Here is a 12,219-nt window from a genome sequence, read left to right as displayed (position 1 = left end):
TACCGAAATAGTGATATTACAACAGGTCAGTTCCATTAGAATGGGAGGGAGAAAGAAAGAAAGAAGTTGGATTGCTTCATTAACTTCTAACATGCAATTTTTTCCCACTGAAGTTAGAGAAAATTGAAGCAAAAAAAAGCACAGTGAAAAGTCAGTGTATTATAGCACAGAAAACTCCCCATAAATTAAAATCACATTGAAAATATTTTTCAAAAGTTTTATTATCATACATTTTATACTCGTTTAAAAACATTTAAAAAGTAAAATATTCAGTTTAGTGCACACAGTAGTATTTCAATTTTTTTTCTTTGAACCTCAGCAGATAAGCACCTAGTAAAAATGAACACAATGCCCCTCTCCTTTCCCCCACCACAAGCCTCTGCAAGCGGTCAGATTTTTTGGCTAATTCTAGAGGAGAGAGCAGGTTATTCCTGCAGTTTCCATAGTCATGGAAGCTATAAGCATGCTGAAAAATAAATTACGAAAAAAATATAATGAAACCTTTCACTGTCATTAAAGATTAAATATGACTTTGATAATCAACTGCTTCAAAGATGCGTGAACAATGACAGAAAGAAACCGGTCACTGAAGATTGCTCACTGAAGTGGGTGTGAAGTTGAAGTCAGGGTGAAATCACAGTGTGGCTCAACAAGATAACATTATGAAAAAAAAGCATCCCTAGAGCTTTTTCAAGGTCAGTCGGTCAAGGCCAGATAAAAGTACATATTCCACAAACATCCTGTAACAAGGGAAAACAGAATACAAGTCATCTTACGCAGCAAAACAAAAATAAAAAACAAATCATACAGCTACAGGATTGAGTCCATTGGAAACCAGTGTTTCCCTTTGCCTCTGACATGTTTTATTTTGTAATTTAAAAGGATTTCATTTTTTTATCTTATTATAAATTTGACTTACAAAATGTTCTAGTTATCTGCAGACACATTAATAGCTCTTTGAACAATATATTAATGTAGCAGTCTGGGACGTGATCTCAGATCAACAGTAAAATAAGCCTTACAAGAGAGTATGCCAGGATCATGGTGATGTACATTATATACCAGATATTGTAGGGATTGTGAAAAAAAGAGAGAGTTACAATTAACTCAGCTCATTTAGCTACATAGTTTTTTTTTTTAAAAAAAACCCTTAAGTATTGTTATCTGAAAAGTGACGGTAAAATGGAACTTTCTTCCATAGACATACTGCAGGTGTCCATTTACCGCCATATATGCCTACTTCAACTTGAGCAAGGTTTTACTGCAATTTACTCCTCTTAGCCAACGCAGAGCCAATACAACAGAGGGAGTCTATTTTAGAGTGGCTCATGTATCAGCGATAGAATTGGCCAAAAGGGTAGACGTGGCAATGTGTGAACCACAAAGAACTCAGGTTGGCTTTCAGATGCCAGGTTATGTTTGCTGAGCTGGCATTTGCCTGCCTCGCCACCCCCGACAGAGAGACACACACACACACACACACACACACGCGCGCGCCTTGTCAGCTGAGCAGACTTGAGCTGGAATTCATTAAAAGATAATATAGAGCACTCTTCAGAATACATCCATGTTAAAAAAAAAATCATTCCAAAGATAACTGTTTAAATTAATGAAAAAATATAAAGAACCACTAGGAGGTTTTGTCCCATAGGGGACACAGGGCAATGAAAGGGAACATTTAAAAACAAAGTAATCCCACAGAATTTAAAACAAAACAGGGTTGGTTTTTTTAAGTCTCTCCACACACATTCTATCACTTGAAGAGATGATATTCTGAGCCCTATTCCAAGGCCAGAGCTATGAAAGACATCAATACTGGGGCATCAGACACCCCAGACCTCATATTTTAAGATTCCAGGAGTCCTAGTTCTGCTAAACTTTCAATTCTCTTCCTTGGGGATTGTGAATTAGCAGGGAAGAAAATCTAAAGAAAATCCTTTCCTTTCTAAAATACGGCAGTTTATTTCTATGTTGCATCCTTCAAACAGTATCACAGAGAGAGGTATAATAGAGACTAACACTTTACAGATTTAAGGATTTGCAGAACGGAGTGTGGCAATTTGTACAGGCAGGGGGAAAAAGCAATAGACTGAGATGAAGAGAAGATAAATGTAGACACAATAAAGAAGAAAATTCCACTTTAAAACAAAGGGCCTGATTCCCACATCACCTCCACCAGTTTTAAGAAAGTGAACTCCACTGACTTCTGTGGTGTCCCTTTTAATTTACACTTGTGTATGTGGAAGGAGGATTAGGGCCACAACATTTTAGAAACTTTATCCATAAATGGAAGAATAGGTAGCATACATTAGATGCACAGCTAGCATTTCATTTATGGTACTCCACCACCCCATGTTCTCAGAAACCTACCCTGGCCAATGTCCATGACTGTGTAACAGAAGACAGGTTTTCCGAAGTGAGAACTGGTCTATATTGGTCAATGGTGTAGTTGCACTGATGTAGCTATACTGATGCTAGTGTAGATGTGATGCTCCAATTTAAACTCTTACTTGCAGTGGTGCAGCTTACCTTGGGTTGAAGTAGTATACATAACACAATGATACAAGTTCTGCAGTCGGTTACAGCCAGCTGGTCTCATATACTTCAGTGGGGTTGTATAGATCGGATTTGGCCCTCAATTATACATGTACAACTCCACTATGAGAATGAGATCACATGGCTATAGCTGAATTGTATGTGTCTTTGTTTTATATACAATATAAATCATAGCTATATTATGTAACTGTGTAGACTAAAGTTAACAATCATTTACATGTTTAACACAAATCACCTCTTGTTGTGACATTTAATTACAAGTGGTAATAATTTAGTTTCCAGTTTAAAAGATAATTAACTTTGACAGCTGCATAACACTTGAAGTCAACTAATATAGTTTATTATTCTTACCTTTTTTTGCTTGTATTATTCTTTTACTCAAAATACCTTGAGCGCTAGACAAGAAGGAAAGGTACCTGTGTTAATACAGTATAAATACATATGCACAGAAATATTTACTAAAGGAAGTATTGTTAAATATATAATTAGGGAGAAAATTTCAAAGGCACATATGAGATTGGGTAATAAAATTACAGTAAAAATATTAAGCAAATATTGACTCTTTAATATGAATAGAAGGATGTATTTACCCACGAGACAAAATATTTTCTGCATGGGTTCACTAAATGAGGTCAACATAGGTATTGTTCTGAATGTTTGAGATATCTGGAACTCTCACCACTACAATGTTGCACTTCAAAAGTGTTTTTTCTTGATGTGATGCTGACAGTCCTGGGGCCAGCTCATGCAAAGGCCCCAAGGCCTTAACTGAACACTGACAAAATGCATAGCTAGAAACTAGTCTGGCTCACCTGTGTGTTGGTATTGTTAAAACAGGTATTGGAGTTATAAAAATGTGTTCAATGCTTAGATTTTATGAAATGCTTGTAGGATGATGCATGCAATAATCTCATTTATAAAATCTGTACTCCACGTTATAAAGTTATATTGAGTGCTTGCATTGTAAGCCTCTGTCATAAATTTAAAGGGAAGGGTAAACACCTTTAAATCCCTCCTGGCCAGGGGAAAAACCCTTTCACCAGTAAAGGGTTAAGAAGCTAAGACAACCTCCCTGGCACCTGACCAAAATGACCAATGAGGAGACAAGATACTTTCAAAGCTGGAGGGGGGGGGGGAACAAAGGGTTCTCTCTGTCTGTGTGTTGTTTTTGCCGGGACCAAAGCAGGAATGCAGGTCAGAACTCCTGTAAAAAGTCAGTAAGCAATCTAGTTAGATATGCGTTAGATTCGGTTTTGTTTAAATGGCTGATAAAAGAAGTTGTGCTGAATGGGATCAATCATAGAATATCAGGGTTGGAAGGGACCCCTGAAGGTCATCTAGTCCAACCCCCTGCTCGAAGCAGGACCAATTCCCAGTTAAATCATCCCAGCCAGGGCTTTGTCAAGCCTGACCTTAAAAACCTCTAAGGAAGAGATTCTACCACCTCCCTAGGTAACGCATTCCAGTGTTTCACCACCCTCTTAGTGAAAAAGTTTTTCCTAATATCCAATCTAAACCTCCCCCACTGCAACTTGAGACCATTACTCCTCGTTCGGTCATCTGCTACCATTGAGAACAGTCTAGAGCCATCCTCTTTGGAACCCCCTTTCAGGTAGTTGAAAGCAGCTATCAAATCCCCCCTCATTCTTCTCTTCTGCAGACTAAACAATCCCAGCTCCCTCAGCCTCTCCTCATAACTCATGTGTTCCAGACCCCTGATCATTTTTGTTGCCCTTCGCTGGACTCTCTCCAATTTATCCACATCCTTCTTGTAGTGTGGGGCCCAAAACTGGACACAGTACTCCAGATGAGGCCTCACCAATGTTGAATAGAGGGGAACGATCACGTCCCTCGATCTGCTCGCTATGCCCCTACTTATACATCCCAAAATGCCATTGGCCTTCTTGGCAACAAGGGCACACTGCTGACTCATATCCAGCTTCTCGTCCACTGTCACCCCAAGGTCCTTTTCTGCAGAACTGCTGCCTAGCCATTCGGTCCCTAGTCTGTAGCGGTGCATTGGATTCTTCCATCCTAAGTGCAGGACCCTGCACTTATCCTTATTGAACCTCATCAGATTTCTTTTGGCCCAATCCTCCAATTTGTCTAGGTCCTTCTGTATCCTATCCCTCCCCTCCAGCGTATCTACCACTCCTCCCAGTTTAGTATCATCCGCAAATTTGCTGAGAGTGCAATCCACACCATCCTCCAGATCATTTATGAAGATATTGAACAAAACCGGCCCCAGGACCGACCCCTCAGGCACTCCACTTGATACCGGCTGCCAACTAGACATGGAGCCATTGATCACTAACAATGATCAATGTTAGTGATGTATATTCCTGTTTTTGTGTCTTTTTGTAACTTAAGGTTTAGCCTAGAGGGATTCTCTAAAGTTTTGAATCTGATTACCCTGTAAGGTATTTACCATCCTGATTTTACAGAGGTGATTCTTTTACTTTTTCTTCTATTAAAATTCTTCTTTTAAGAACCTGATTGCTTTTTCATTGTTCTTAAGATCCAAGAGTTTGGGTCTGTGTTCACCTATGCAAACTGGTGAGGATTTTTATCAAGCTTTCCCCAGGAAAGGGGGTGTCGGGCTTGGGGGGATTTTGTGGGGAAAGACGTTTCCAAATGGGCTCTTTCCTGGTTATATTTATTTGTTAGATGCTTGGTGGTGGCAGCAATAAAGTCCAGGGACAAAAGGTAAAATAGTTCATACCTTGGGGAACTTTTAACCTAAGCTGGTAAAAATAAGCTTAGGGGGTTTTTCATGCAGGTCCCCACATCTGTACCCTAGAGTTCAGAGTGGGGAAGGAACCTTGACAACCTCTATAACTGTAACTCAAAGAGGAAAGATGCATGACCTAATATAAAATGCTGGCTTCCTACCGAAGGTATTAGATCTTGCCCAGGAGATCCTTTGCAACCAGATGAGCCATTGTGAAACAAAGGACAAAGACTTTGTTAATTGTATTCCTATACCCAACCCCACATGAAGAGGAGACCTATGCATGAATTTATCCCATCATCTTGAACTCAGTCTGAGAGGAAGTGAATAAAAATTCTTGACAAGAAGAAACTGGGTCTCTATGCTGCTTGACATTGGAGCGTGAAAGATTTCTAAGCATAAGCAAGGGATCCCCAGCAGCTGGGCTGGTCCTAGTCTGGGCTGGCCCTAGTGGACACAAAGCTTGCATATTACAGCAGCTTCTATTGCCTTTTGGAATCAAAGACTATAACTGTGTGTGTGTGTGGTTACTTGCTTTAACCTTGTAAATAACTCACTTTTTCTTATTTAATAAATCTTTCATTATTTTATTATAGGATTGGCTACAAGTGTTATCTTTCCTGTAAGAGCTAAAGTGCAATTGACCTGGGATAAGTGACCAGTCCTTTGGAATTGGGAGTAGCCAGAATACTGTTGTGATTTTTGGTGTAAGTGACCATCTATCAACAAGGCAAGCTTGCTTGAGTGGCAAGATAGATTGGAGTACCCAAGGGAATGATCTATGGCTCCATGTTAAGGCAGTTGTAGTGCCCAAGGAGTTAACACTTGAGGCTTAGTTGTTGAAATCTAAGTACAGAACTCTTCAACCAATTCTGGGTGTGTGCCCTGCTTAAACAGTCTACCCTGAAGGTGGTACTCATGCCCTTGAACCACTCCAGACAGCATGACACAGGAGCGCCAACTTTTCCCTTTGAAAATAACATTCAAGATAATTTTTTTTACCTCAGATCAGATAGCACATATTTGCATATGCTATTTGATCAGCTCTTCAGATAAATAATCATTAAACTCAGCTGCAACCACTCAGGATGCACTCAATAAGCCCCCTATCTATACCTCTGTTTCTGCTGTAAAAGTGGTTTTAAACATCCATTTCTTTCATAGTTCTTCCTAAAGGGTTCAACATTAAAAACACATCTTAATTAACTAAATTGTGCCCCAACTAATGAATACCAGCCAGGCAAAACCATTAGCAGTAACCAATTTTTTTCAACATACGAATTTCCATACTGGATTGGACTCCTAGTCCTGCCAGTCCAGTATCCGGTCTCCAATCTCCCCTTGGTAGGAAAGCAAAATTGGTTTGGTTTCCCAACAAGGGTGAAACAATAATGTTCATGAGTGTTACATGTGCAATAAAAATGCCAGTGTAAATGTAGCTTTACACATGTGATTAGGCTGTTCAATATTGGACCACAGATTTGTCAGGTGACTCTACATTCCTTAACCAGGACTATATGCAACAATAAGCTTTATGGCATGTTGCATCCCTTGAAAAATTAGCAGGAGAAAACAGCACACAATAAGACTCCAGAAGAATCATTCCAATACAACATGCTACAAAATTACACTGACATTGTCAGTCTCATTCATTTAGAGACAGTTGCTTTTCCAGTAGATTCTTGTTCTACATATTGGAGCAGTACAGAATGTGGTCTATTATCTCAGTGCACCTATGCCTTCAGTGTATTAGCTTTCTGCTCCCTATAAGAATTCATACTTAATTGTGCTTCACCAAAAGGAGCAGAGTCAGCATCCAAAAAGCATTCCTCATTCTTATGCATGACACAGTGTAATGGAGACATGAAATGAGATAGTAATATAACCCAAGTTGCTTTCTAGGTCCCAAGTTTACCATAGCTCTGTAAGGTTTTAACATGACAGCTTATATTTTGTTAAAGAAGACTACATAGATTTCAGCAGTTTACCATGTGTTATCGCTCTATGAATGGGATAAAGGAAAGGCCCATGGAGGGCCCTTGATTTTCACACAAAAATAAGAGCTCCATTAAGGTACTTGCAATGTATTAATACTTGGCCTCTATAAATCCCTCAGTTCTTTAAGTATGGGTAAAAATTCAGCTGAACTGAATATAAAGACGTGCAAAATATTTGAAGTTGTTATTTTCATAAAAAAAGAAGAAAACTGTATTTGAATTAAGCCAGGTATACCATTTAGATCAATTATTAGTGCCAAAATAGTTGAGATAATTTGTCCGCAATTTAAACCTTGGGCTTTAATACTTTGTGAAATTATAAATCATACTGAGCTGACAGCTGTTGCTGTTTTCCAAAAAGAATGGTTTACAATGGTTGTCAATGTATTAACTGGAGCCTTCTTCAAGATCTTCCCTTTTAGCCTGTGATGAACCCTACATCCCAAGGGAGCATCAGCTTGCAGAGAGCAGTGGGGTATTAATTTGTTTTACATTTTTAAAAAATCCACAACATTTGTCTCCCACAACCAAGAAAGGAGGTAAAAGCACTTGGTCAACGAGCTGATACGAAGCTGCATTTTGCTGGAAAGATTTATACTTTGTTCTTTAAAAGTGCACTGAGTTTCCATGATTCCATGATTTTTTTCTTCAAAGAAGCCAAGCAGAAGGTTTCATATTTTAAATTGGATACCCTGTGTCTTTCTTGTCACAATTTTATGGGGAAAAATGAACAGCTGTATCTTTGATGTGCTATTTTTTCCCTTCAAGAATGTATTAAACTGAGTATATGGTTGGCATAACAAAATGTTCAATTTAGATCATTTGAAGATAAGTGGATTATGGTGGATGAAAACCTTAGATGGGGGTATCCTTTGACAGGGATTTTAGTGTTTTTATCTATCTATCTGCTACTTCATGGAATCTGATCTGTTCCAAAAGCAAGTATTTGCTCTCCAGAACTATGCTGAGAACTACATTACTGGCAGGTAGCTGTATCCAGAAAAGGGATGAACTCCCAGATTCAGGAAATCATCCCATCTGTCCCTTCAATTTGATGGTAGAATATCATGGAACATTTGACAGCTCCCTCCTTCTGGAGGAGTCACTGAAGATTTTTTTCTCTATACTTAATTTAAACCAATTTTGAGTTCTAGAGATTTGCATAAACCATGATTTGACCCAATTTGTTTCATTGCTGCTTTGCCTCCCCACATCACATCAAACTCTGAACCAAATAACCTTTAAAATAAAGTGGTCACCCTTTAATACTGGAGTGCAGACTATGTACTCCATTCTCTTCAAAAATGGATAGCAGGATCCAAACCCTCCAATGGAGGAGTTTACAATCTCAGACCCTGATCCTGAAAAGATTTTTGCATGTGCTTGACTGTATGCACTTTATGTAGTAATGCAATTGGCTTTAATGGGACAACTCATATATGCTTAAATTTAAGCACATATTTAAGTCTTTGTAAGATCAGAGTCTAAAGTTTCAATCCTGCAAGTGGAGTCCTCTCCCAATCCTGATTTGTGCTTGTAGGATTCCGGGCTCCCCTCCCTGCTGATTTTTTTTTAAGTGGTCACTTTAAATTCCTTCCCATGATGCATCATTGCATTTTTTACTCATCCTTGTTTTATTTGCTCTTCTCTTCTCTCTAATTTCTAGTTGGAAACAGAAAGCCATTCTTTGTCATTTTTAGACAGTAGAAGGCAGGCTATTGTAGCTTGGGGTTTTATTTACATGATAGCCTCTAAAGTAGTAAGGTTTCAGAGTAGCAGCTGTGTTAGTCTGTATCCGCAAAAAGAAAAAGGAGGACCTGTGGCACCTTAGAGACTAACACATTTATTTGAGCATAAGCTTTTGTGAGCTACAGTATTGTGGCTTTGTTTAGCTGATTCTTATAAAAAGAAGCAAGGATAAACACAATAGCACAGATTGCTGCATACAGCCATAATAGAATATGAAGTGATCTATACGTAGATTCAAACTACTTATGTTTTGTAACAGAAGCATGTATTGTGTAGGGTACTACATTATGGTGGATTGGCTCTGATGGCAAAGTTCTACTCCCACTGAAGTCATTGTCAAAATTTTCAGCAATTGGGCAGACAGACGTTCTTGTAGTTAGGACCCTGGACTAGAAGTCAGAAGACCTGGGTTCAGGTCCTTGCTTGGCCACAGGTTTCCTGTAGCATCTTGAAATATACATTTAGTCTGTGCCTCTGTTCCCCCATCTGCAAAGTGGGGGTTGTAATACTTCCTCTCTCCACCCTTTGTCAATCTTACCTCCTGAGACCCTCCCCAAAGAGCTAAACATCTGTCTCTTTCTATGTCGTTGGTGGGCTCAGTTGGCTTGGGATTTCTTAGCACAACTGTGACATGGATAGTTTCAATGGGGATGGCCCTTATATTGCCAAGGCTTCTATCCATGGTTAACCAGGATTGCTCACATGTATAAATGTTAAACATGTATTCAAGTCTGTAGGATTGGGCTATATGTGCTGGAAACAGACATCAGAAGACAATCACCATGGTTACTCAAAGTTGCTATTTATCATTTAAGCTAGCATCGGTTTTCGCTACATTTGCCAGTTCACTTAACCCTATGTGCCTTTCTGCAATGTTTAATCCCTTTGCAGGATTTCCTTTTCAGCAAATTATCCTTTTAACAATTGCACTGGCCCTTAATGGGCAATTTCTGCTGTGGTTCATTTAAATATAAGGGACTAGTACAAATATTTTTGGACCACTCAGTGATACCATTATGCAGAACTGTAGTCACATTCATTTTTTATTAATGCGTGAATACAGTTTGGTACCTAATATTGAATATTTAATGGATTACAGCAAAATTCCATGATTTTTTTCTTCAAAGAAGCCAAGCAGAAGGTTTCATATTTTAAATTGGATACACTGTCTTTCTTGTCACAATTTTATGGGGAAAAATGAACAGCTGTATCTTTGATGTGCTATTTTTTCCCTTCAAGAATGTATTAAAAATGTTTACAACATTTCCAAACATCTTTCATTTAGAGTCTTTTGAAAATCTCTTTAAACCTTCATTTATTTTGTTCTAAACTTAGGGAAGCAGTGAAAAAGTCTTGCATTCAAGGCAATCTAGTTCTGCAGTAAAGGCAGCTGTCATTTTTTATTTTGATAAGACTGCTTATATCAGGATTTTTTTCTCAAAAGCTATTGTAGAACTTATAGTAATCATCCTGGCAGACTGCCCATCAGACTAAACAGAACACTAAAAGAATAATATCTGGGGAGTAGACAGCTACATTAAAAACAAAACAAAAAACTTTATTGATTTAAACTGTGGGATTTTGAAAGATGCTTTTGCTACTCACCCAGCTGTCACCACCAAAACGATCCATATTTTCAAAATGTCCAGATTGGTGAATGCCGCTTGGTTGACTTTTGCTTTGTAGTCTATCCAGAAAAGCATTATTTACCCTTAAAAACAAGGGGGAAATGAACATTAATAATAGCAGCTTGTTAAGAGGTTGACAGACTTTGAAATTCAATATTATATAAATTCTGTGAATGACTTTTGGTGCTTAAAAGTCATCTGTGAACCCCTTTGCTTAGTTAAAACTAGGACTGCCAATTGCAGTTAACTCATGTGATTAACTAAAAAAAATTAATCGCAATTAAACAAATTAATCACAATCACACTGTTAAACAATAGAATACCAATTGAAATTTTATTAAATATTTTGGATGTTTTTCTACATTTTCAAATATATCGATTTCAGTTACAACACAGAATACAAAGTGTACAGTGCTCACTTTATATTATTTTTGATTACAAATACTTGCACTGTAAAAATAATAAAAAGAAATTGTACTTTTCATTTCACTTCATACAAGTACTGCAGTGCAATCTCTTTGTGATGAAAGTTGTTTTATTTTATACATAATTCTACATTTGTAAGTTCAATGTAAAACTTTAGAAACTACAAGTCCAATCAGTCCTACTTCCTTTTCAGGCAATCGCTCAGACGAACAAGTTTGTTTACATTTGCAGAAGATAAAGCTGCCCACTTCTTGTTCACAATGTCACCTGAAAATGAGAACACGTGTTCTCATGGCACTGTTGTAGCCAGCATCGCAAGATATTTACATGTCAGATGCGCTAAAGATTCATATGTCCCTTCGTGCTTCTAGCACCATTTCAGAGGACATGCGTCCATACTGATGACGGGTTCTGCTCGATAATGGTCCAAGCAGTGCAGTCCGATGCATGTTCATTTTCATCATCTGGTCAGATGCCACCAGCAGAAGGTTGATTTACTTTTTTGGTGGTTCGGGTTCTGTAGTTTCCACATCAGAGCATTGCTCTTTTCAGACTTCTGAAAGCATGTTCCACACCTAATCCCTCTCAGATTTTGGAAGGCACTTCAGATTCTTAAATCTTGGGTCAAGGGACGTATCTATCTTTAGAAATTTCACATTGGTACCTTTGCATTTTGTCAAATCAGCTGTGAAAGTGTTCTTAAAATGAACAACGTGTGCTGGGTCATCGGCCGAGACTGCTATAACATGAAATATATGGCAGAATGCAGGTAAAACCGAGCAGATGTACAATTCTTCCCCAAGTTCAGTCACAAATTTAGTTAACGCGTTCTTTTAACGAGCGTCATCAGCATGGATGCATGTCCTCTGGAATGGTGGTAGAAGCACGAAGGGACATATGAATCTTTAGCGCATCTGACACGTAAATGTCTTGCGATGCCGGCTACAACAGTGTCATCTGAACGCCTGTTCTCACTTTCAAGTGACATTGTAATTAAGAAGTGGGCAGCATTATCTCGTGTAAATGTAAACAAATTTGTTTCTCTTAGTGATTGGCTGAACAAGAAGTAGGACCAAGTGGGCTTGTAGGTTCTAAAGTTTTGCATTGTTTTGGTTTTGAGTGCAGTTCTGTA

The 12,219-nt window shown here is 38.4% G+C and overlaps 1 protein-coding gene across 1 annotated transcript in view; it reads right to left on the bottom strand.

Annotated features, from left to right (window-relative positions):
• Window positions 1-203: 203 nt before the first annotated feature.
• Window positions 204-12,219, bottom strand: part of EPSTI1 (epithelial stromal interaction 1) — an 80,073-nt gene continuing 68,057 nt past the window's right edge. The window contains exons 10-12 of the mRNA XM_084625872.1: window positions 10,639-10,744; window positions 2,908-2,951; window positions 204-740 (exon numbers count right to left, since the gene is read on the bottom strand). Coding sequence (XP_084481998.1) covers window positions 2,931-2,951; window positions 10,639-10,744 — 127 coding nt within the window. The 3' untranslated portion in view covers window positions 204-740; window positions 2,908-2,930. The remainder of the gene's footprint in view (window positions 741-2,907; window positions 2,952-10,638; window positions 10,745-12,219) is intronic.

This window comes from Lepidochelys olivacea (genome assembly GCF_965140295.1).
Source record: "Lepidochelys olivacea isolate rLepOli2 genome assembly, chromosome: 1".
Classification (NCBI taxonomy): Eukaryota; Metazoa; Chordata; order Testudines; family Cheloniidae; genus Lepidochelys; species Lepidochelys olivacea.
Note: the sequence above shows the minus strand (reverse complement) of the source record. Positions and strands in the feature narration are given on the sequence as shown.